At 32.1% G+C, this 26,817-nt stretch overlaps 1 protein-coding gene, 1 long non-coding RNA gene and 1 pseudogene across 12 annotated transcripts; 1 reads left to right on the plus strand and 2 right to left on the minus strand.

The window, feature by feature from the left end:
- Positions 1 to 796: 796 nt before the first annotated feature.
- LOC133812874 (multicystatin-like) lies at positions 797 to 26,761 on the minus strand. Of its 7 annotated transcripts, none has more exons than XM_062246703.1 (5): positions 1,952 to 2,025; positions 1,771 to 1,833; positions 1,509 to 1,628; positions 1,245 to 1,373; positions 797 to 1,146 (listed from the first exon to the last, which is right to left on the minus strand). In XM_062246703.1, the coding sequence occupies exons 2-5, from the start codon at positions 1,813 to 1,815 to the stop codon at positions 934 to 936; spliced, it is 507 nt and encodes a 168-aa protein (XP_062102687.1). In that variant the 5' UTR covers positions 1,816 to 1,833; positions 1,952 to 2,025; the 3' UTR covers positions 797 to 933. The 7 variants fall into 7 exon arrangements, with proteins under 7 accessions (XP_062102687.1, XP_062102686.1, XP_062102690.1 ...); XM_062246706.1 differs by lacking the exons at positions 1,245 to 1,373; positions 1,509 to 1,628; positions 1,771 to 1,833; positions 1,952 to 2,025 and adding exons at positions 25,232 to 25,360; positions 25,467 to 25,586; positions 25,721 to 25,783; positions 26,353 to 26,761 and having other exon boundaries at positions 914 to 1,146; XM_062246705.1 differs by lacking the exons at positions 1,245 to 1,373; positions 1,509 to 1,628; positions 1,771 to 1,833; positions 1,952 to 2,025 and adding exons at positions 25,232 to 25,360; positions 25,467 to 25,586; positions 25,721 to 25,783; positions 25,902 to 26,335 and having other exon boundaries at positions 914 to 1,146.
- Positions 14,811 to 18,124, plus strand: LOC133812878 (uncharacterized). Of its 5 annotated transcripts, XR_009884038.1 has the most exons (8): positions 14,812 to 14,918; positions 15,028 to 15,115; positions 15,226 to 15,679; positions 15,886 to 15,980; positions 16,068 to 16,192; positions 16,839 to 16,978; positions 17,373 to 17,462; positions 17,775 to 18,124. It is a non-coding gene; the product is annotated as an uncharacterized LOC133812878 (long non-coding RNA). The 5 variants fall into 5 exon arrangements; XR_009884040.1 differs by lacking the exon at positions 17,775 to 18,124 and having other exon boundaries at positions 14,811 to 14,918; positions 15,226 to 15,690; positions 17,373 to 17,669; XR_009884037.1 differs by lacking the exon at positions 17,775 to 18,124 and having other exon boundaries at positions 14,813 to 14,918; positions 17,373 to 17,666.
- LOC133812877 (cell cycle checkpoint protein RAD17-like) lies at positions 18,257 to 21,612 on the minus strand (annotated as a pseudogene).
- Positions 26,762 to 26,817: the final 56 nt, after the last annotated feature.

The following is a 26,817-nucleotide window of genomic DNA, read 5'->3' on the forward strand; positions in this document are numbered from 1 at the left end:
AAAATTACCAAAAGAAATTTTGTTAAATGTAGGCCAACAAAAAAAAACGTAGATATATGTATATATATATATATGAATATGAATATGAAGACATATATAAATCAAATAAATATATATGCAGATAAAATTAGCAAGGCAGAGATGTAGACTGACGACTGATACCAAATGTTAGAATTAATATGAAAGTGGGCATATGATCAATCCTATATACATGTAGGCGGAATTAATATATAGAATGAACATATACAAAAAGAATCGAATATTGTATACCTCCAGTCATTGCTATTGATAACCTCGATCTAGCTTTAGATCTAGAAAAGAAAAAGAACAGAAGTTAGAACGAGTACACGGGCTTCCAAGCTCTCACTAACTCTTTTAGATGGAGTTACTGAAAGTCAGAATGAGCAGCGAGCTTGGGGACCGGTACTCTATATTTATAGAGTGAGACTTACCATCAGAGTCTCTGCCACAGATTGAGATATTTCCTCAATCAGTTGGGATATGAAAAATCGGGTAACAACAAAATCAGGTAACAAACAATGTTGACCATTAATTAAAATATTTTGTCAATAAATTAAATATTGACTTTAATATATTAAATCAATTAGTTGATTTTATATACCAAATAAATAATATTCTAACAAGTTCAGTAAATAAAACATTTTTTTTTTTAAAGTGATGCAAATTGTATATTAAAATAATGTAAATATTAAATATAAATGTAATGAATAATATTGTAAATTGTTGTAATTTCTACTATCTTGTTCTACACAATTAAGGCCAGTAAACGATGATCTCAAACAAATAAAATGAAACATTCTTATTATAATTCGTATCTTAAGAAGAAAAAAAGAGTACCATATATATATATATATGTACATATATAGTTCTTTCTAATTAACTTAAAAACTAATTCCCTTGTCCTTGTCCTTGTCATGAGTCATGAGTAGTCATAGGATAGAATTTAGCAAGCCTGAAAATTTCCAATATATTGGAAAGTGTTTCGTCGTCCCAAGGACTTAGGTAAACTTTGGCTTCGTAAAAACACCCATTTGTTGCTTCCAATGTCATAAAATACCACATTCCTTTCACAATCATTTGATTATAATTCCATTTCACAATCCTCTTGAGCTTGATAGCCTCAAGCTGAGACAAAGACAATAAATATATATATTATTACCAAAATTCTAGCCAAGTGATGAACAAACACACTATACATGTTGTACACACACACACCAACTAACCTTATCTTTGTTGTACTCTTCCACAGCAAATTTTGCTGCATCTTTCACACCTGATGATTTGTTTGTTGATGGTACAATAAGAACCTCCGTGTGTTCAAATGGAATATCAAAATCATCAACATGGAAACCCTAATGATATATATATATACCAAAAGCAAAAGCAAGCATTATATACATTAATTATTAAGAACAATTAATTAATATACAACAACCAATGAATTAAAAGTTATTAAAAACTACTAAAAATATTATATCATATTATACCTCCCACTTCATGACTTGCTCCATGTATAGTTTGTTTTTCATTTCACTCTCAATATATATAGGATCGTTCTTATAAGTATTGCAATAAAAATATTGTGGATTTTGCAGTTTTGCAAATTCCTGATTCACAAGACCCAGACCGATCGATCAAGAGATGTTAATTAGTATATACCACAATCAATTAAGCAATTAATTAATTAATTAATTTCGATCTAACCAAGAAAAGAAGAAATTAAAAATAATAAGAGAACATATATAATACCTCTCGAGAATAGCGCATTGGCTTTGAATTGGTTCCCAGATCCATAGAAGACTTATATTATCTCTGTGAACAAATTAATTAAAAGATGCTAATTAAGCCCTAGCAAGAGAAATGATAATGAATATAGATGAACGAATTGATTAATCTAACAATAAGAATTTGTGAATAGCCCTATACCTACTGATATCAATCAACTGTTGAAGAGAGAGTTTTCTTATTTTGAAAGAGAGAAGAAGACGATGATAGTGTGTGGCCGGTTCTGCCTCCAAACGTTTATATATAATAATAATAATAATAATAACGAGGAAACTGCTAAAAATAAAATTAATAATATATATAATAATAATAATTGATTATGATATGAATAATTGTTAGTGCCACTAAGAAAATCAAATATAAGCCATTTAATTTTACCATTCATTTCATTATGGAAATTCATATCATATATATATATATATATATATATATACTAGATTTCAACTTAGAACAAATTAGATTGGCTCATTAGTTCTATGCATACGAAAGCCACGAACTGGTGTAATACCCTAGATATTTATGATTGACCAACATCCCATTGTGGTACGGATGGTGCCAATAATTTCATAATAATCCCATAATTAATTATATTATTATATATAATAATTAATAAACTTGTTCCTGTTTTTCTTCAACAAACTTGTTCCTGTTTTATGTTAGAAAAATTATAACAATAAAATGATAACACCTGAGGCGTGCAAACAAGACACTGTCCTTAAGGATTTACAAAGTAATCCCCCAGGATACAACATGCCTTCTGAATTCAAAAATGAAGAATTACAGGAGCCGAAACAGCAAATAAAATAATGAATAACCCAACCAAAATATGTTTTATATATCGTATCTGTATATATGAGTATTTTTCTATCTATATATCAGCTACTATATATATATATAAAACAGAGCATTAACGTTACTCTTAACGTTACTCTGGAGAATAAAAATGAGTAGTTGCATAAAAATAGGAACAATATTTAGTGACAAGTAAAAAGGGAATAGTTGCAAAAAATTAGGAAAGCATTTACTAAAAATAAAACTAAGTCAATAACCCACCACTTCTTTCATACGTGTATGATTCCTTTTGGAATATAAATTATATATATATATATTATATACATAATTTACAACAATCCCCTATTTCAAAAGGAATTTAAAACTAAATAAATAAATAATTTTGCTGGGTTAAAAACATAAGTGCATATGCTTTGAATCTGGTGTCTTTTGGACTATGAACCAGTTCTAGAAAGATAAGATATAATAAATAGAATATTGGTGAAACATTTAGCTTCTATGAACCAATACTCTTTGATATAAATTATAATCTTATCAATCACATTACACTCCCACAATTCTGCTGTTTGACGCGGTGCTGCGCAAATAGGCCGTGCGCGTGCCTGGTAATTCATGAGTGCTCTAGAAATTATGCCACAATCTCATAGGAGCGGCCCCACTCCACACTCATATAGGTGATTTCATCAAGTGTATACTGCATTTAATACACCACCCATAATGGATATGAAATTCATTAAGAGCACAGTAGCTCATCCTCACAATTATGCAGTCTAGCACTTCTCACACATTAGGAAGGGACAAAATTAGTGCTAGCAGTATTAGCAAGCAACTTGTTGTTACCCATATGAACCTTATTCATGGGATCTCCAATCAAAAAGGTTGGGTTACTATCACTGCTAATATCTTAAATAGGCTTAAGTCCCATTCCCTTCGATGTTTCATTAATTAATTTTCTACCCAATGGTTTAGTCAGAGGATCGGCCAAATTCACTTCTGACTTCACATAATCAATGGATATAGTTCCATCTTTTAGCAGCTGCTTGATCACTTCATGTCTTAGACGAATATGTCTATTCTTACCATTAAAGGTTTTATTCTTTGCAATAGCAATTGCTGCTTGGCAATCACAGTGCAAAGACACAGAAGGTGTTGGTTTTATGCCCAATGGAATATTTGCTAAGAAGTTTCTCAACCACTCAGCCTCATTTCCAGCCAACTTTAGAGCTACAAATTCAGACTCCATAGTGGATTTTGCAATAATAGTTTGTTTGGTTGATTTCCAAGAAACTGCACCTCCACTTAGAGTGAATATGTAACCACTAGTGGATTTTGTCTCATCTGAATCTGAGATCCAGTTAGCATCACTGTAGCCTTCTAATACAGCGGGAAATCCACTATACAGGATACCATAATTCATGGTTCCTCTCAAATATTTCATCAGTCTGACTATTGCAGTCCAATGATCACGATTGGGATTGTGTGTATATCTACTCAATCTGCATACCGCATAAGCTATGTCAGGTCGAGAGAAATTCATTAAATGCATCAAACTCCCAATAATTTGTGCATATTCAGATTGAGCAATAGGCTCTCCCAAGTTTTTCTTTAATTGAGTATTAGCATCATAAGGGGTACTCACAGGTGTGACATCAAAATGTCCAAACTTCTTAAGAAGTTTCTCAACGTAATGTTCTTGTGATAGCATTATACTATCACCCTTCCTTATGATTTTAACACCCAATATCACACTTGCCTCACCCATATCTTTCATATCAAACTTGGAAGCAAGGAAAGCTTTGGTATTGAGTATAATGTCAATATTAGTACCAAAAATAAGCATATCATCCACATACAGACTAATTATTACACACTTGTTATCAACAACTTTAGTGTATATGCATTTATCAACCTCTACAGAAGAAAAACCATCACATTTTAACACTTGATCCAATTTTTCATACCATTGTTTAGGAGCTTGTTTTAGGCCATATAAAGATTTTAATAATTTGCACACTTTATTCTCTTGACCATAAACAACACATCCTTCAGGTTGAACCATATAAATTTCTTCTTCTAAATCACCATTTAAGAAAGCAGTTTTAACATCCATTTGATGAATCAAAAGTTTATGGACAGAAGCTAAAGCAATTAAAACTCGAATTGAAGCAATTCTAGCAACAGGAGCAAAAGTGTCAAAATAGTCAACATTTTCTTTTTGAGTAAAACCTTTTGCAACCAATCTAGCTTTATATTTATCAATAGATCCATCAGGATTATACTTTCTTTTGAAAATCCATTTACAACCAATAGGTTTAGCTCCAGGAGGTAAGTCAACCAAAATCCAAGTTTTATTTTTAATAATGGAATCAATTTCAGTGTTAATTGCTGCATTCTAAAATGAAGAATCAGATGAAGAAATAGCTTCAAAATAAGTTAAAGGATCACTTTCAATAAGATAAGTATAAAAATCATTTCCAAAATAAGTTTCTTTCCTTTGCCTTTTACTTTTCCTAAGCTCTTCAAAAGAATTTTCAAAATTATTTTCAGTAGGCACATGAGAAACTGAATTAGTTTTCATAGGAAAAATATTTTCAAAAAATTCAGCATTCTTTGTTTCAATAACAGTATTACAATCAAGCACATCACTTTTCACAACAAGGAATCTATAAGCAACACTATGAATAGCATAACCAATAAACATGCAATCAGAAGTTTTAGAACCTAGCTTTCTTTTCTTAGGATCAGGTAACAAAACCTTAGCGAGACACCCCCACACTTTTAAATATTTCAAGTTAGGTTTGTATCCCTTCCATAGCTCATAAGGAGACTTACCTGTTTTCTTATATGGAATCCTATTTTGTAAGTGACAAGCAGACAAAATAGCTTCACCCCAAAGATTATTAGGTGCACAAGAACTAATAAGCATTGCATTCATCATTTCTTTTAAAGTTCTATTTTTTCGTTCTGCAACTCCATTTGATTCAGGTGAATATGGAGGAGTTACTTCATGTATTATTCCTTCTTTTTCACAAAAATCATTTATCAAAATATATTCACCTCCACGATCAGATCTAACTCTCTTAATCTTTTTATTTAATTGATTTTCTACTTCAGCTTTATAAGATAAAAACATATTAAAAGCTTCATCTTTGTTTCTAAGTAAATATACCTTAGCATATCTAGAAAAGTCATCTATAAAAGTCACATAATATTTTTTCCCACCTCTTGTCATAGTTTGCTTTAAATCTCCCAAATCAGTGTGAATTAAACTTAACAATTCAGATTCTCTTTGAACAGATTTACAAGACTTCTTAGTTAATTTAGCTTCAGCACAAATTTCACATTTATTTAGACTAAAATTATTAACTCCAGAAATTAGACCAAGAGATTGCATTTTATTTATATAACTAACACTAACATGTCCTAGTCTAGCATGCCATAAATCAATAGAATCAACCAAGTAGGCAGAAGAAGATGCATTCTCATTAATAACATCAGAAACATTCAATACAAAAAGACCCTGATTACAATAGCCTTTCCCCACAAATATATTATTTTTGGTCATTACAATCTTGTCATATTCAAATGACACCTTAACTCCAACTTTTCCTAATAGAGCCACAGAAATTAAATTTGCTCTTATATTAGGAACATGAAGTACATCATTGAGAGCCAAAGTCTTGACAGATGTGAGTTTAAGAACAACTTTTCCTTTACCAAGAACTTGAGCAGTTCGAGAATCACCAAGATACACATGTTCTTCTCCATCCCCTACTGGTTTATAGGAGGAAAAGACATCTTTGTTAGCACAAATATGTCTAGTAGCACCAGAGTCTACCACCCATTCTTTCACATTGGCCACAAGATAAGCTTGAGAAATGATCGCAGCAATAGTATCATCTCCTTCCACCAAATTTGCATTTGGTTTAGGAGGATTGTCATTTCTCACCCTTTTCCTACATTGAGGTGCATGATGACCTGGCTTTCCACAAACAAAACAACTCCCTTTTTTCTTAAAGGAAGTGGTGTTATTAGCTTTAAGCTTGTAATCAGAGTTATTTGAATGATTGGGTTTGTTGGCATACCTTTTATTTTTGTTTTGAGTTTGCACCAAATTTGCCTTTGCTGCCATTTCTCTTGCTTTGGTAGCTTGGAGTTCCTTGCGATTAGTATCTTCAATAATGATGTGAGTAATCAAATCTGCAAGGGACAACTGCTTGTGCTTGTGCTTTAGGTGACTCTTATATTCTTTCCAGGATTCAGGAAGCTTCTCAATCAATAGTCCAGTCAAAAAAATTTCTGGTAGGATAATGTTTTCTGCCTTGAGATCTTCATTAAGTTTGTGGTATTCATTAATCTGAACCTTGATGTCTTTGTTATCCTCCATCCTCCAACGATCAAGATTACCAACTACAAACTTTTGTTTTCCAGCATCTTCAGCGGTATACTTTGCAATCATAGAGTTCCATATCTCCTTGGCTTCCTTGTAAGAGCAGTAGACATCAAACAAATCATTAGAAAGAGTACTTAAAATTGTGTGTCTACATACCTTATTGGCATGAGTCCAAGCATCAGAATTGGTGTCTATTTTCTCTTCAGAAAGTGCCCAAGCAACAGCATGTATATCAAGGAGTGAAAAGACTCTTTCTTGCCATCTCTTAAAAAATTGACCATCAAACATTTCTATTTTAGAAATGTCAGGGAAGGGCTTGGAGAATGGAACAGCAGCAACAGAAGAGGAAGGAGCAGATAGATTGATTGCTCCAATACCAGAAGATATATCTCCATTGATGGCAGCAGTGACAGAAGGAGTACCACCAATAGGAAGAGAACCTGAGGTATTATCAATAGTAGCAGCAATAGTAGCATTGGGATCCATAAATCCTTAAGATTGTTAGAAAAATTATAACAATAAAATGATAACACCTGAGGCGTGCAAACAAGACACTGTCCTTAAGGATTTACAAAGTAATCCCCCAGGATACAACAGGCCTTCTGAATTCAAAAATGAAGAATTACAGGAGCAGAAACAGCAAATAAAATAATGAATAACCCAGCCCATTGTGGTACGGATGGTGCCAATAATTTCATAATAATCCCATAATTAATTATATTATTATATATAATAATTAATAAACTTGTTCCTGTTTTTCTTCAACAAACTTGTTCCTGTTTTATATATATATACTAGATATTGAGTATAAGCGTGTCATGCATGTCATTTATGGAAATTAATAATAATAAGCAATATTTACCAAAAACAAAATCAAATATATAGTTAATTACCATTCATATTTGACAAATTAAATGTCCTTTAATACTAGCTTATAATTGAATTTTTCGTACAATTTAATAACACAATAATTGATTTAAAATCCTATATATATACCCACTGATATCACAATGACATGAAGAAAGAGTTTTTTTATTTTGAAAAAGAGAAGAAGATTATTTTACATTAAAAAAATTATTTGAAAATTATTTTTTTAATATAATATTTAAAATCTTTTTGCTCTTGGCCCCTCATTGTAACGCCCCGGTTACCCCGGAGCAGTTACCGTGAACGGTGAACCGGAAATTTGACCCGCTACCCGAGTCCTTTGGTTAAAAACGTGCTCTAAGTGTGATTATCAGGTTAAGTTAGAAAACCAATAAAAAGGAAATGATATTTTTCATTATAAACTGCTCTGCAGAGCTAATCAAAACATTTACAAGTTGTTCTCAGTACAAAATGGTCATTACTGTTTCAAATCCCGCCGATCTAAGCGGCAAAAATAGGGTAAACCCCTTAGTTCCTCTGAGAATGCCTTGGCCGTGGTGGTCAAGCGGCCGCATATGTACACATCACCACCTAAGCTCTCCACTCACGACTGGGTGAGCTTTTCTTTCCCTTTACTTGCACCACATAGCACCCATGAGCCAAGGCCCAGCAATAAAACACAATATAACATGATATAATATCAACAATGATCATAATAATCATTCAGAACTAGCAGTCCAACCAGATAGGTGACAGTCACAAAAGTCACAAAATAGTGGGTACAACTTCCTTTAACCTTGTGACGATAGGGTCACCGGGCTTAATAGATAAGTGATCCTTTCACTAGCTTAGATAGGATAGGTGCATGGTGAATAGTCACCAACATAACCCTCCTCATGACTCTAGAGTCATAACTATGGAACAGCGTTCCTTAGCCATGTGACAGATAGTCCCCGGGGCCATATGCCCTGGCTCTGAGTAACTAGTCTTAGACTAGCAAAAGCGCTTATAAATTTCATCGACCTTAGGGTCGGTCCAGCATTAATGCCATAGAGTCATTCAATGCTGATATCGATTAGATCTAATCTTCATTCGGCCCTGCGTTCAGGACGCTTATGCCGGTTCTGACTCTTAGGTCAGTATCCCTGACTAGTCAGTGCTATACACAGGTAAACAATATTCACTAGCATATAATATGCAATCCATGTCCACATTTATCAACCAACATGCCTCAATAACAATCACGCATGTCATATACATATACAGGGTGCAGTTGTATTCTTACACTGTTTTCTTACTCCATTTTCTTACCTCTAGTTCGAGCGAGAATTAATATAAGAACGACCTGACTTTAAGTCCTTTAGCGGTGACCTGGTCATAACCAAATATGGGATTCCATCAATAAAATGAATAACAAAGGTTCCCAAACCAAAACCTAGCCTCCGAGACATCGAATACTACTAAATCGGGTAGTAGGATCGATCCCGAGGCCTAAGACTTGAATCCCCAAGTCAAAAATTCATTTCTGGCCAAAAATGCCTCTATGGGCCGCGACCCTCCCTAGCCGCGCCGCGGCTCGCCCCTCAGACAGAGGCGGATCTTCCCCATAAATCAACACAGGCCACGACTCACCATAGTCGTGTCGCGACTCTTTATGCAAAACAACAAGAAACCAGATTTCCTCCCCTTCGTTTTTCCTTGAAACCAACCCTTCAAATCAATCCCAAACATCACCCAAACATCCAATTCAACCCCTAAATTTCATCTATATCACACCCTCATCAAAAACCAAGTTAAACACCAATCAAAACTTCCATTAATTCAAACTATCCTCAAGAAAATCATAAGCTGAAAACTTAAACCAAAAACAGAGTATAGCTTAAAATTCATGGCCAATTTCTTACCTCAAGCTGGTTTGAATCCTCCTCAATAGATGAACTAAGTCTATAACCCCCAAGCTTTGATTTCCTAGCTTGATTCTTCAATTTGGGACCAAAAACTTCAAAGGGAGGTAGAGGGAAGGTGATGTACGGGAGAGGTTTTGAGTTACTCTGTTTTGTTCTGTATATTCTTCAGCCAACCAAAGTCAAATATAACCCAAGCCAAATGAGCTTAATGCCCCTAGGTCATTAAAAGTTTCTAAAGTCTCCCCAAGGGCAAAATTGTCCTTTCCAACCTATCCCGTTAATTGTAATTAACGTTCTCCAATTCCCGCTAATCTCAATATTCCCAAATACCAAATATTCTTATCCCGTTACCCACTAATTACCGGTCACGTTCTAATCATTATAAACACCCCGAGACTCAACCCGAGCACTGGACTTAAACCTGTTATGACTAAACCGCTAATCAATATTCCAAGGTCGTCTCATGCCGAATAGCTTGAACAAATCCACCTTATTATGTGGCTATATTAATTAATCACAACATGGCCCAAAATACACAAATATGCCCTCAGCGGGCCAAATTACCAAAATACCCGTGTAATAAAATGTGGACCCACATGCATGTATTTAACATTATATTATAATATAATTCACAATAACAAGCATAAACTAGTTTAATGGCATAATAAACAGTTATGGCCCTCCCAGCCTACTAATCCCGCCATTAAACACATCGGAGAATTCAGAGCATTACACTCATGTCCACAAAACCGCCACTGATTATTAGAAAAAATTGACAATATAAACTTATAAATACCACAAAATAAAGAATGCAAAATAAAATGTCCTACCAAACATTATTTTTTTTACTCCATAATTTCTCAAGATTTTAAAGTAAAAAACATATATATATATATATATAACTTGCCAAATAAAAACTGGAATCAATTGAAAGTGTTGGTTTCCTAAATAAATAGTATTGTTGGATACTAGTTAGTGGAATAATAAAAGTTTTGGTATAAAGATACCATATAGTATATATATTCTCAATCTCAATCGTGTAATTTGAATACTAAATAATAATAAAAAAAATAGTGTGTAATAAAAACTATTGGATATACACTAAAAAGTTACATCAAACGCTACTAATCATGTTAAAAATATAATAATAATAATAATAATAATAATAATAATAATAAAATAAAAACTAATCATTTATCCCTTTCTAAGATTTCACAGTTTCTTTTTTTAATTATAATTGGTATGATTAATTAGAAAATAAATTAATTAATAATATTGGTTATTTATGTTATTTAATATTAATATCTCGGTATATAAAAAAATAACTAATAAAGTTGATATTATTTTGTTATATATGTGTTAGGATGTAAATGTTTTTTTTAAAATATATATCACCTATTATAGAATTAATGTATGATTCTGCATTACATATAGAGAGAGGATTTTAAATCAAATATTGTGTTATTAAATTGTATGAAAATTTCAATTAAGCTAGTATTAAAGGACATTTAATTTGTCACCTATTATAGATTGTTGCTTGGCCTTAATTGTGTTAGAAGTTTTGTTGAATTGAAAAACAAATGGGATTTAGTCTCATCATTCTTAGCATATATAATTGAGTTTAGACAGAGCAGTTTCCATTATATTATATGTGCATGCATTATTTGATATTTCAAATCAGGAGCAAATAGTATGTAAAACTATCATATAATTAAAATGAAAAGATCAAATAACACGAGCAAAAAAAAAAAGGCAAAATAGCAAATTAAGATCAATATATTTGAACATCTGAATTGCAGAACAAAAAAGTTTGAGATTGAAGTATCAAAAAATGATAGGACCAAAAATAAGCAATATTGTTATGAGAATTTTTGACCTAATATAAACCCAAATAAATCTGAATGCCAACAAAATAAGAACAATAATTAACTAAATTATTATGTAATCATTGTGATGAAGTTGGGACATTATGAAGTCATGTTTCCCTCCTCGGCATAATTGATTGAGTGCCCGCAACTGCAATGCACAAGCCTTTATCGGATTTCTCTCTTTGCACCTTAATAGTCTTCCAAATCCTCTTCTACCGTACTCATGCCCCCAAGAATTTTGACAAATCCAGTAGCCACGTCCACACCCTACCAATACCATGCAGTGCTTTATAAACTTCAGATTTGTGTCCCTACAGTATATCCTCTACATTCAGATATAAAAAAATAAAAAAGTTAGATTATTTTAAAACACTTAATAATATAACATTAAAATTAAAATTAACAAAATATTCTCTTACCCAATTAGCGGAGCCACATGTCATATTGTCATCAATGTCAAATCCTCCTAACATCGGAGCCCTCTTCAGCCATTTCTGGATGTCACCTTCTTCGTGCATTTCCTTATACTCAGCAAGTGGAAACATTTTATCCATTCCTTCCTGTAAAAACAAAAATTTATATATATAACTATAAATTACGACACATTCCTCTCTCTCCCTCTCTCTCTCTCTATATATATATTATAAACAAAATGAAAATATATTACTTACATGATTTGGAGGTACAAAACCTTCTCGTCGAGCTCCCACATATGGATAATCTGCTTCATAGCATATCCCATTTTCTTTGATAAATTTTACTACTCTTTCGAATGGAGCACCCTTATCTTTATTCTCATCTTCATTCTCAGCATTTTCCATTATCGGCTTATAACAATTATCCACCAAAAATTGTATGGATAATCTTACTCTAATTTTGTAGTGTTGAGCCACAAGTGCCTCAATGCAAGCTACTGTTGCAAAGGCTAGAATAAAAAAAAAATAGAATAAATAAGAGGTATATATAGAATAATTAAAAAAAAAAAAGGAAAATATTATAATACTTACGAGTGTTTTCTTGATCTCGTATGGGACTCAAATAATCGTAGATGCTATGATCTATTTCCACTGCGTCTAATAAAAAAAAAAAACAAATTGCTATTAGCTAGGTTGAAATTTATTTCTTAATTTTTATTAAGAATATTACTTGCTATAAATATATAAATTGGATATGAACAACAGCAGTGTAATATCATGCAAAACATCACGAGTTTTCAAAAAACCATTAGTTGTATAATTAATTAAATTCTATATATAGAAACAAATTAATTAAATGAAGTAGACACTTCAAACATGCATACATATATATATAGTTGACATTTTATAAAATAATAATAATAATAATAAAAAGAAAATGGTATTATTACAGTGGACACTGGAATCTCAAAATATATATATATATTTATACAATTTAGTTCCAAACAAAATCTAGCACACTGCATATATATATATATATATATAGCATATAATAATAATAATAATAATAATAATAATAATAATAATAATAATGGGTGTGTATAAAGATATTATGATCCTTACCTGCTGGCCCTTGAGCTGGTACAGGTCCCAAAGAATTATAGATACTAGGATCTATATTTTCGATATAGGCTGATAGAAAAAACAAGAAAAATTGTATATGAATATTTGAAATATATTAATTGTTAATGTATAAATTCTAGCTTCGTGGCTGCATATATGCATGCATAATATATATATATATATAGGTTTTGGTGTACCACAGAGATAAAAATAGAACATATATATAGAAAGCAAATAGTAGTGTATATATATATATGTATCAGAGAGCATGTAGAAGATAGAACATATATATATCACATCACGAGAGAGAGAAAGAAAGAAAGTAGTGTATATATATATATATATATATATAGGTATCAGAGATAACATCACGAGAGAAAAAGAAAGAAGAAAACAGTAGTGTATATATATATATATATAGGTATCGATAGAACATATATATATATATAACATCACGAGAGAGAAAAAAAACAGTACGTAGTGTATATATATATATAGGTATCAGAGATAACATCACGAGAGAGAAAGAAAGAAGAAAACAGTAGTGTATATATATATATATAGGTATCGATAGAACATATATATATATAATATCACGAGAGAGAAAGAAAGAAAGAAAAATGGGGATGATCGAGAAGCTTACTGGGTCTGCCTCTGGGGTTATCTTCACCATCCATGATGAGTGATGAAGCTTATCTTCACTTCGTGGTGTGAATGTAGATACATATGTGTGTATATATATATATATACGAGTTTCATTTACTTGCTTGGCTTAGAAGTATACTTATATGACCGTTTTATTTAATTAGTTTCCATTTATGATATATATACATATGTATATATATATATATATATTCACCTGGCTGGCATAGAAGTAGAAGTATTATATGTGACCGTTTGTTCTATTTAGTTTCCATTACAAAAAAAAGGAGATTAATGATTTCGGATGAAGTTCTTATATGACCGTTGTATTTAATTAGTTTCCATTTATGATATATATATAAATAAATAAATAAAAAAAGGAAACTTATTTAAATGCATAATATGTATTTAGATGCATAATATTTATGACCTACCGGCAAGGTTGTGGATTCTGCAGCAACCTAAAGATATGGGAAGTTAAAGGCGTTGAGATGGAAGAAGCTTTTGAAAATCAAATGGAAACCCTAAAAAATGAGGAGATTAGATTCAGAATGTGAGAGATTGAGAAGCAAAAATGGTGGGTTTGGGAGGTTGCAGAGGTTTGGAGAGAGAGAAGGATTTGGCGGGGTTTTGTGTTGTGGCTGGCTGGCTGGCTGGCTTACGAGAGAAGCCATTCAGAGTATTCATTGTGTGTAATTCTGTGTTCTATAATCAGTCATAAAGGATGTGTTGTGTATAAAATAGTTCTTTCCTTGGTTTCTTTATTTTAGTTTTAAGTTATTTTTAGTGTAATTTTGGTAATCGAGTAGTTCTCTTAAATTGTTGCCCGATTCTGATTGCCCCCATGCGACCTTAAACTTTCAGTTGTAGCATTAAGATTTTACCCATCTTAGGGTTTAGAGTTTCCTCTGTACAGCACAGTTGGATCCGTTTATATCAGATCTAAGGAAGCTCCTGCCAAGGATCCGTTTAAATTGTTCTTAAAGATCTCGTGGAAATGTGCCGGGGAATCCAGCATCCTGTACGCGGGCGGGCTTTTCTTAAGGAGTTACCTCTCTCAAGTCAGCAGGGACAAATTGCCTGGTATAGGTTCTGAATATGAAGGGTAAGGAAATTTAGCTCTTTCCCGTAATTCTGCTAGTAGATACTTTACAAAAATATTATACGGAGCAAACCAACCTGACCTGACCTGATCTCTGCCTTGACTTCTGTAGTGATGCAGACACCGTTGTGGATGCTGTGGAGTTTGTACTTCAAAATTTCACGGAGATGAACAAACTTTGGGTGCGGATGCAACATCAGGTTGGTTGATACTATTATGGTGCTCTCATGTTTGGACATGCATAGGTACCACAATGCTTGCATGTCTTGAAGGTAAATTTATCATGAGGGCATGATTTCTGGTCATGCAGGTGTTGTAGTGCTTGTGAATCATTCATACTCTTAGCTGATCCTGAGTTGAGGGTTGCTATCGGGCTTTCTGGTCTGCAGGGACCTGCCCGGGAAAAGGAGAAACGGGAGAAAGAGCGGAGCAAGCTACGTGATCTTGTATAGCTGGTTGGTTTTGCTGCAATTGTACTGTACTCTCTACATGTTGGGCGTCCACTTACAGAATGTTAGAGAGGCCCAGACAATAGGCCCAATACAACTCAACTTGGAGGCAGCCCAGGAACAAAAGAAAAGGCAGCCCAGCTGCCTGGAAGAAAAGGGAGTGGCTCGGCAAGAGGTGCTGGAAGAAAATAGTAAGCCGAACAGGGGAGAAGGAGCTGCACTCGACCGAGTAGAGGCAGGGACGGCTCGGAGCAGGCGTGGACGAGTGAGACCCGGTTGGCTGAGGGACTACGTGCTGAAGCTGGGTCACTGAGAGTGAGTGAGATGTTTGTAACCAATTGCTGAGAACTTGTGTCAATTGCATAGACATATAAGTAGAATAATTGTAATTGTAATTGTAATTGCTGGTTTATTATCTTGAATGAAATGAGCATTTTAGTTGCTGGGAGATTGGCCTTGTCTCGAAGAAGGCAATTTACTAACACAGAAGGATTGTCTCTTGTTCCTCTTTACTTTTATAGGTTGGGAAGAACTTGCATGCCCTCAGCCAGATAGAGGGAATTGATCTCGAGATGTACAAAGAATCTGTTCTTCCTAGAGTCCTTGAGTTGAGCAGGTTAACCTATTCTATTCAGTTTTATTATTGTCTTTTTTTAATTCCATTTTGGATGCTTACAGTTACTGTAAACTGCCACTTTGACAGGTTGTCAATTGTAAAGATGAGATTGCACAATTCTATCTGATGGATTGCATAATTCAAGTATTCCCTGATGAGTATCACTTACAAACTCTTGATGTATTGTTGGGTGCCTGCCCCCAGCTTATCAGGTAGGTGACATTATTTCCATTTTGATTAATTCTAGGTATTTTTTCCCCTTTAATTTGCAGTATATCTTTTGCAAACGCTTTTTTAAAATTGAAGATTCTTACTCTTATTCATAAGCATATTGGGGACTTTCAATTCACTCACCCTTGGCCCTTGGTCCTTGTTGTTTGTTTGTTTTTCTTTGACAAAAAAGTCTACAGCTGAGAAATTGCCTCCAATTTGTTTGTTACTTTGGCATATTTAAAGTTACATTTATGAATCTAGATGCCTGGTTCTTTGGTTTAACTAAGCTTTTTTTAATCAGTCTTATCAAACATAAACAGAAACTAATATGAATTATGAGAAGAATTTCTTAATAAAAAATTTGTAATTGGTGCCACTTCAGGCTAGCTCAAGTGGTTGGGTGGATGAGTGAATGTGTGAGTGGTGTAGGGTTCAAGTTTCTGTAAATGTATATGCATGCATGAAGTCTATATTGAACAAAGAGACAATTATTTGAATGTTAAGCGTTGAATGGTACATGATACTGCCTTTATACCGAAACTATGCACAGTAAAGTCTATTATGTTATAAAGAATTATGGGACCAACTTTCCTATGTATTTGATTTACATTTTGGTATTGACTTGTGTAACTTAATGTCTCCCAGCCATCTCTTGATATCAAGACAGTGCTATCCCAGTTGACGGAAAGGCTTTCAAATTATGCTGCTTCAAGTTCAGAAGTGTTGCCTGAGTTCTTGCAAGTAGAAGCTTTTTCCAAATTGAGCAATGCCATTGGGAAGGGAAGGTAAAATCTTGTGTAGCCTTGAAGTTTAAAATTAGATGTGGGTATTTATATGTTAACCTAGGTAGGATCTTGGGTAGCCTCGAAGCTACTATAAGTTGCTATCAAATATGTAAACCTTGTCAAGGATGGGTGTGGTGTGGTGTAGTTTCATATTGACAAAGTTCCTTTTGTCTCCTATCATCAATAGCTACTTTGTATCTTTTGTCAGACGTGTTGTATTGGGACATTTGACTGAATAGTCAACAATGAATATGCTGCATAACCTTATGATTTTTTATTTGTAATCTGCCCTAGTCATTTTCTTGACTTTATAAAATATGCTGCATAACCTTATGATCTGTTGCTATTTAGTGTAATAAATGGATATGAATTTATATTTTTGGTTCATCTATAGATTGATGAAGATGATTTCAATGAGGAGCAAAATTCTGTTGCTCGACTTATTCAGATGCTCACTAATGATGATCCAGAAGAGATGTTCAAGGTATTGGCTAAATGACACTTTTACCTGCATGAAACATGTTTCAGTCATATTTTAAGATGACTTGAATTCTATGTTATAAATAATATATATCAAGTATGTGGTTTGCATCTTAGAATTCGGTTCATTTTGTTTTGCTGCGACATAGAATTTGGGTCTTGATTGAATTTTACACCTCTTGATAATGTTGTTTATAATCCTTGCTCTTGATAATGTTGTTTTTAATAACATGGGCAGACTTAACACTTGCTAAAGTGTTATAAATTGCATTTGATAACACTTTTTGAGAGTTATCGTAAATGTTTTTTCTTGTAGTGAATTCTGGAATCCACTGGAGAAGAAACATAAAAAATGTGATGGGAGACATCAGCGCATTAATGGGATTACCAACTCCAAATGAATATTTTAATAAATCGTAACTGCCCATACGAAAACAAAGCCTAACCTACTATAACACTGATTTCCTTAACACATCAAAAAGTGTTATGGTATATATTTGATAATACTTTTTCAGTCTTATTGAAAGTATTTTTTTCTTGTAGTGAGTTAACGGAAAAAAATGAAACATCGTTAAAACAAAAAAGTTCCGTTATCTACACATTTTTTGACATGTTGACATGTTGTTTTGTTCATTTTTGTATTCTGTTAAATTCAATTTTGAATCTCCGATTATTGACCCATTATCAGATTTTTGAGCCACTTGGTCACCCTAAACACTAGCCCCACAAACTGACCATCATTTGAACAAGAATAAACAAATGACTAAAACTAACAACTCTGCTGCCTTCATGCCAAAATGGCTTGAAAAATGACTCACCACAGCTATGGTTGGGGGTGCCAATAACTCCATAATGTTGTGTGTTCCAATTCATGTAATGATTGTTAGGACTTTTAATAAATTGTGCTCACAATAATAAAAAAAGAAAACCAAAAAAGGTGACTTACAGTAGTTGTAGTGATAGGAATGACTGTGTTCAAGAGAGTTGATTTCTAATACTATAAGATCAAGATGGTCATACTGATGATGATGATGATCAAGAAGGTGGTCTCTAAAGTTGTATAGCCAATCAAGTAGATTAGATAGGTGGTTTGGTTGATACCTGAGGAGCAAGTGGCTGATGAGGCCTTTAAGATGAGGTTTGGGCCTTGTGATATTCACTACCATCCATCCAAGTATATAAGAACAAGAGAAGAACAATAATAATAAGCCATACAATTCAATAGACCATGACTCCATGATGAGCAAGTGGCTATGATGAGGCCTTTGAGATGAGGTTTGGGGCTTATAATCTTCACCACCATCGATCCAAGAAGTAATTGCATGTCTGATGTCGCCTCCACTTGCTTTTGCTATGAGATCAATCTGGTCCACAGAAACTTTACACTGCTCTAGTCTGCATATTTTAGAAAGAATCTTCTTGGTTGAATTATGTGTAATAGGATTGAAAGCAATCTTCAGATTTCCAGAATAGTTCGTGTAAGCACTCAGTAAGAATCAATAAATAATGGCGCTGTGTGAAAAAGAAAATGATATTGTGGAAGGAAGTAACCTTACAAGCCCCAGCATTTTCAAGAGATAATTGAAGTTCTTCCAGGTATTGTGTTGTGTGGTCTCCTGAATCAGCTTCGCCATAATTGGTGACTAATATGGCAGTAGGTATCTGAATTGAACGCACAAGAAGATAGAGACTGTTTCTAAGTCTTCCAAAAGCTACTTTACCATTTGTGACGGGAAGATCATCGATTAAGAGAATGACTGATTCTTTTGACTCCATATTCTCAGTTGGAGGTATCAATCCTTACTTCCTTACTCTCTCCACAAAGTATTCAAACTCATCCAATTTTGACATGTAACGCAACCCTGGAAGTTGACCAAATTAAAAAATATCCAGAAATTTGTATAAGCATCAACTTCCTACATATTTCATGTGAAGTTTCCTATTCAAGTTGTCACTTAAATAAACTTTCTTTAAATACCTGTACTGGAGTTATGTAGATGTTCTTGCCAAATTATTGGCGCAGGCGTGTTCCATTCACACAATCTGGCTCCAAAGTGACATGCTATCGCATGAACAGTTGCCTATAATATGAGAAAAAAACAGGGCAGGAATGAGCATCAACAGAGCGAGTATAAGTTTGGCTTTAGTGCATAACGTAACAGGACCTTCACAACAAGTCTAGCCTAGCCTTCTACAGCAAAAAACTTCATATTTCATAATTTTAAGCATAGTACAAGTACTTTACCAAGAGAAAAGTTGCTTATCAATTTGATAAGCAAAATTCAAATGTTACCTAAGTAACTTTGTCATAACAAAAAACAGGAGCCACCATCAAGATGTGAAAACATATATCTAACTCCAACTCCAGCTTGTCCAGTGAAAATGAAACATGTACACTTGCCAATTTTCCAACTCCAGCTTGTCCAGTGATGACGATAACCTTACTATTGTTTTCATCCTGTGAATAATGAAGAAAATGCTCAGAAAATAGGTGAATTTCGTACAAAAAGTATTAAAAAAAGGTTCCAAACTGGAGCTAATACAAGCTAGTCTTCTACACAATGCCAAACTGAATTAAGACAGTCATAAGAACCTTCAAAATAATAATGAGAACAAAGTTACTTCTATAAGGTTATGTTTGATATAAGTACCTTTGAAGAACCTAATCTTTCTTCAAACCACAATTTTACTTCTTCAATCTGCAATTACAGTGACAAAAATTAGCTGATCAATATGCAGGTACAACTCTTTAAGGAATAAGCCAATTAAGCCCACCTTCCTTTTATGAACAGCTAGCTCTTCAAGGGAATGGGGTTTGTATTTATCTACCCATAACTCTTTCTGGTTGCTTTCTCCAGAACCTGTGTTAAATTTCCATTTTCATTCGGCTATAAGAAAAATAAAAGATGAACGAGACAGAAGCTTAAACAGTAACCAAATATTAAACCAAAATATAACAGTTATAATTCAAGCCCGAAGTCAGTTGTAGAAACCTGCAGCCCCCGGGCAAATAATAGCAAAATAGAACATCGTCCACTTTAACGACCGAAAAAACATAAATGAAAAAAGTCACCACAAAAAGCAGAGAAATTCCAATCAAAAGCATACCATCAGTCAGATACCTTGAACCCAGTAGGAGCGTCATTAAAATCTTCACAAAACCCTTTGATCTGCAATACGTGAGTGCGATAAACTTATTAGATTTTCCCCACCAAAATGACTATTAGACGGAAAAAAGAAAATGAGATTCAAATAAGACCCATGTTATCTCCCTACTGACGACGAGCATGAATGTACAGTAACTTATCTAATGAAGACATAGTAAAGACGACATCACAACTCTCACAACTCATAGTAAGAAATGAACTTCACCACTGTTTGTATAGAACATATACAACAACAACAACAAAAAATCAACCATTTTGCTTGTATATTCATTTATCAAAAACCAAAATGAGCATTTGCACATACACATACCATAATGCACCCAAAATCAAAATACGTCAGCCCAATTACTAGTATCTTTAAACAGGAAAGCGCTAGAATCCGAAAGACGAGGCTTCTTCGATCGTGCAGGGTTTGCACGAGGAACCGTGGAGCTCAATTTGGAGTTGGACCTGGTACGCGGCGGACGACTCGAGTTCGATGAACGATCACGTTCGTCATCCGATGAAAGAACCACAACCGTGTTCCTCTTCTTCCCCATGCCTGTAGTAATCAAACAAACCCTAATTCCTGTATGGTCAGGTACGGAGGGAGGGAGGGAGCTAAAGAGCTCGGAAGTCCGCCATGGTTGTGGATTCGGAAGAAACCTAAAGGTGGGAAGTTAAAGGCGTTGACATGGAAGAAGCTTTTGAAAATCGAATGGAAACCCTAAAAAATGAGAAGATTCGATTCAGAATGTGAGAGATTGAGAAGCAAAAATGGTGGGTTTGGGAGGTTGCAGAGGTTTGGAGAGAGAAGGATTTGGCGGGGTTTTGTTTTGGGGCTTACGGGAGAAGCCATTCAGAGTATTGATTGTGTGTATACGCAGCACACCGTAATTCTGTGTACCAACAAACAATTACAACGGTTTGCTTGCTTGCTTCCTCAGTTCCTCTCCTACATCTTATTTAAATTCATTTTTTATTTATTTATTAAAAGGTGGCACATTCCTTTTTAATTTAATACCTAAATTTTGAGTGGTCTATTTTTTAAAATACATCACTCAAATCTTACTTTATCTAATTTAAATATTATATCCTTAAATATTTTATTGATTAAAATAATGAAAATCTAATAAATTTCAAAAGAGAAAGAAAAGAAAGTGAATAAAAAAAATTGAAAAAAAATATTTAAAGGAGCTCTTAAGAATCTATAAATATAAAAAAGAAAATAAAGAATATATAAAAAAATTATTTTAGAACAAAAAAAAAAAATTATTTTAGAAAATTGGTTTAAAGGAGGTAATGGGTGGTAATTGTAACACTTAGGTCCTAAAAATTAATTTTCTATCAGTTAGGTCCCCAATATTTTCAAATCGTATCATTTAGGTCCCTAGATACTAGTTTTATTTTATTTTATTTTTCTTTTAAAATACATAAAAAATACTAAATAAATGGTGAATCATTCTTAAAATATTTAGACTTTTAATTTGTGACAATAACAAACATGTGAGAAAAAAAATATTTTCATGATATTTTTAAAAATATTTAATATTTTTATAAATTAAATTAATGTTTCATAAAAAAAAAATATTCTTGCTTACATTATTGTTAAATATAAAAATATTCTGTTAAAGTTAACGAAAAAAAATAAAACACATTTAAAACAAAAATTCTCCGTTATCCACGCATTTTTTTTTATATAGAAGAGATATAGATAAAATGTTTCCTCTTGCTGACTAGCAGGAGGATTTAGGATTCATCATGACTATATATTATATTATATTAATTAAGGGCATGTTTAAAATAAAGGTAATAATTTGGTACATGTGTTTTTGCAAAATATCATTTTAGTATCCTCTGTTTTCAATAATGCTCATATGGTACCATGTATTTTAAAATAGTACATATTTAGTACCATAAACTCAAATTTAATTAATAAAATTTTATTAATTTAATCAAACTGATGTCAATTATGTAAGTTCTAAATTTAAATTTAATTATTTAATTACATTTAACTGATGACAGTTTGATCATATTGACAAAATTTTATCTATCAAATCTGAATCTAGGGTATCAAATATGTATAATTTTAAAATACAGGGTACTATATGAGCATTATTGAAAACAGAGGGTACCAAAATAATACTTTGTAAAAACATAGGGTACCAAATGAGTAAATTCCCTTAAAATAATCTAACTTTTTATTTTTTATATATGTATGCAGGAGATATAGTGTAGGACTCAAATCTGGACATGGTTACTGGAATTATATATTTGTCAAAATTCTTGGGGGAATTTGTAGGGTAGAAGAGGATTTGGAAGACTACTATTATTAAAGAAAAATCCGATAACAGTACTTCATAATGTACAATGATTACATTTTTTGCTTATCTTTTGTCATATCATTCATTAAGGATGTCTTCAATCTCAAACTTTTTGCTCTGTAATTGAGATGTTTAATTTGTTTATTCCACAAATATATTCATCTTAATTTGCTCGCTCTTTTCATTGTACTAATGATATCATAGTAATTAGTTTTAGATACTAATTGCTGGCTCTTGATTATCTGTGACATCAAATAATGCATGCACATAATGGAAATTACTATTAGACCAGTAAAGCTACAATTAAGGCCAAGTAAACAATTTCAAATAAATGATTATTTAACTTTTCACCTATATTTTTCATGATTATTTAACTTTTTTGCAGCAAAAATAATCGTCACAAATAAATTTTTATTTACTCGCACCAAAACAATACATGCCTAGTATTTTTTTCGCTGTTAAAATTCTATCATTATATGCATATTCGCCGCAAAATCTCCTTTTGTTGCAGTGTTGAAAAAGATGGTTTCTTTTCTTTGTTTAGGAGTATGGAATGCATGATTTTAGAAGACTTCAAATGTACGTAACTAATTAGATGAATTATAGTATCATTTTCAGTATATATGATTTGATGGATCCATGATCATCAGACAATATTCATATAGCTTAAACTTTGTATGTATATATATATTTATATATATATATATATATCTATATATTTTATAAAGTAAGTAAAAATATCATATTAAGGGATGAAGGATATGGAGTCACCAATCAGGATTTTTTTCAATCTTCAGTTACGTGGACTTTATTGATATGTGATTTGGGTATTGAAAAGTCAAAGCTCGAATAATAATAATAATAATAATAATAATATACACAGTTCAAAAATTTTGACTTAGTACGTACGTAAGAAATTATTATCAATTAATCCAACATACCACTATAATAATAATAATAATAATAATAAGAAAAAACATTTTTAGTGGCCACACATGTTAATAGCTACTCAATTTAACTATTATCTTATCCATATTTTTCTTACCATACTCATTTTTACTAGAGAATAATATGAATCTGTGGTCATGATCGCATCCCAAACCTAATACTGCTCTCACCAAACTCTCAAGCTTATATTAACTAGAATTTTTCTTGAATTATAAATATTATTGTAAGATGTGAGAATATAGCTCAAAATTTGGGTGCAACAAAAACAATCAATAAAAAAATACAAAAGAAAAAGTTAGATGTAAGTAATATATAAAAAAAGAAAAAAAATTAAAGGTCGAGAAATTATTAATTTAACTCACTGAATATAATTAGAAAATTTGAATAATTTTAGAAAATATAGATCCAAAAAATAATTAGTCAAAAAAAATTCATGGAACAAAACAAAGATGCAAAATGATATAAAACCTAGCTATAAGAATTACACATAGTGATTTGTTTTTTTTAATATAGAATGTATGCTTTTAAATTAAATGTTTTGCATATTATCTATATGAATTAAAATTAAATGTTCTAAAACTGTATGAAAATTTCACCCATATTTAATTGATTTTTTATTTGTGTACGTTATTAGCACGAGATATGAGAAATGGAGGAGTTAGTGGTTTAAAAAAGAAAAACTTTTTTTAATATTCTCAATTAATAAAGGAAGTTCAGGAAATAAAACATTATTTTAAAAAAAAAAAGTGATGCAAATTGTATATTAAAATAATGTAAATATATTAATGTAATATTAAATATAAATGTAATGAATAATACTGTAAATTGTTGTAATTTCTATTATCTAGTTCTACACAATTAAGGCCAGTAAACGATGATCTCAAACAAATGAAATGAAACATTCTTATTATAATTCGTATCTTAAGAAGAAAAAAAGAGTACCATATATATATATAGTCCTTTCCAATTAACTAAAAACTAACAAATTCCCTTGTCCTTGTCCTTGTCCTTGTCCTTGTCCTTGTCCTTGTCCTTGTCCTTGTCATGAGTCATGAGTAGTCATGGGATAGAATTTAGCAAGCCTGAAAATTTCCAATATATTGGAAAGTGTTTCGTGGTAGGAAGGACTTAGGTAAACTTTGGCTTCGTAAAAACACCCATTTGTTGCTTCCAATGTCATAAAATACCACATTCCATTCACAATCATTTTATTCCATTTCACAATCCTCTTGAGCTTGATAGCCTCGAGCTGAGACAAAGACAATATATATATATATATATATATATTATTATTACCAAAATTCTAGCCAAGTGATGAACAAACACACTATACATGTACACACACACTAACTAACCTTATCTTTGTTGTACTCTTCCAGAGCAAATTTTGCTGCATCTTTCACACCTGATGATATGGTTGTTGATGGTACAATAATAACCTCAGTGTGTTCAAGTGGAATATCAAAATCATCAACATGGAAACCCTAATGATATATATGTACCAAAAGCAATAAAAGCAAGCATTATTATATACATTAATTATTAAAAGTTATTAAAAACTAGTAAAAATATTATATCATAATATTATACCTCCCACTTCCCGACTTGCTCCCAGAATAGTTTGTTTTTCATTTCACTCTCAATATATATAGGATCGTTCTGATAAGTATTGCTATAAAAATATTGTGGATTTCGCAGTTTTGCAAATTCCTGATTCACAAGACCCAGACCGATCGATCAAGAGATGTTAATTAGTATATATCACAATCAATTAAGCAATTAATTAATTTCGATCTAACCAATAAAAGAAGAAATTAAAAATAAGAAGAGAACATATATAATACCTCTCGAGAATAGCGCATTGGCTTTGAATTGGTTCCCAGATCCATAGAAGACTTATATTATCTCTGTGAACAAATTAATTAAAAGATGCTAATTAAGCCCTAGCAAGAGAAATGATAATGAATATAGATGAACGAATTGATTAATCTAACAATAAGAAATTGCGAATAGCCCTATACCCACTGATATCAATCAACTGTTGAAGAGAGAGTTTTCTTATTTTGAAAGAGAAAAGAAGATGATGATAGTATGTAGCCGGTTCTGCCTCCAAACGTTTTTATATAATAATAATAATAATAATGAGGAAACTACTAAAAATAAAATTAATAATATATATATAATAATTGATTATGATATGAATAATTGTTAGTGCCACAAAGAAAATCAAATATAAGCCATTTAATTTTACCATTCATTTCATTATGGAAATTCATATCATATAAATATATATATATATTGAGTATAAGCGTGTCATGCATGTCATTTATGGAAGTTAATAATAATAAGCAATATTTACCAAAAACAAAATCAAATCTACAGTTAATTATCATTCATATTTGACAAATTAAATGTCCTTTAATACTAGCTTATAATTGAATTTTTCGTACAATTTAAAAACACAATAAGCGCTAACCTGATAGATAACGGTGAGGAAAGTATTTTAACTACAAAAAGAAAGAATTAAATATTTAAGTGTTATAATTTGCAAAACTTAATTATTTTCGTCGCAAATATAAAAAAATAAAAAATAAAAAGCTACCCTGCATGCCATAATAATATGGTCATAAAAAAAAAGTCATTCAAATTAGTACTGAACTCGAGTGATTAAGATATGCGTATATTGGAAAGAACCTTAAAAGTACGTCTATTCAATATTTAAAGATTTATAAAACATACAAAATATAGTACGCCACGCCATTTATGCATATATCTATTATAAAAAGAATGGTGATTTGATACAAGTTGGAGGGTTTCTCATGTGTATTTGCATTGTTTAGACACCTGACCTACATAATCTGTTCATAACAACCTTTTTTTTTATGTGATCAAGAAATTTCCAAAAGAAACATTCAACTGTTGTAATTTAAGCCAAGTTAAA

This window comes from Humulus lupulus, chromosome 1 (assembly GCF_963169125.1).
Source record: "Humulus lupulus chromosome 1, drHumLupu1.1, whole genome shotgun sequence".
NCBI lineage: Eukaryota > Viridiplantae > Streptophyta > Magnoliopsida > Rosales > Cannabaceae > Humulus > Humulus lupulus.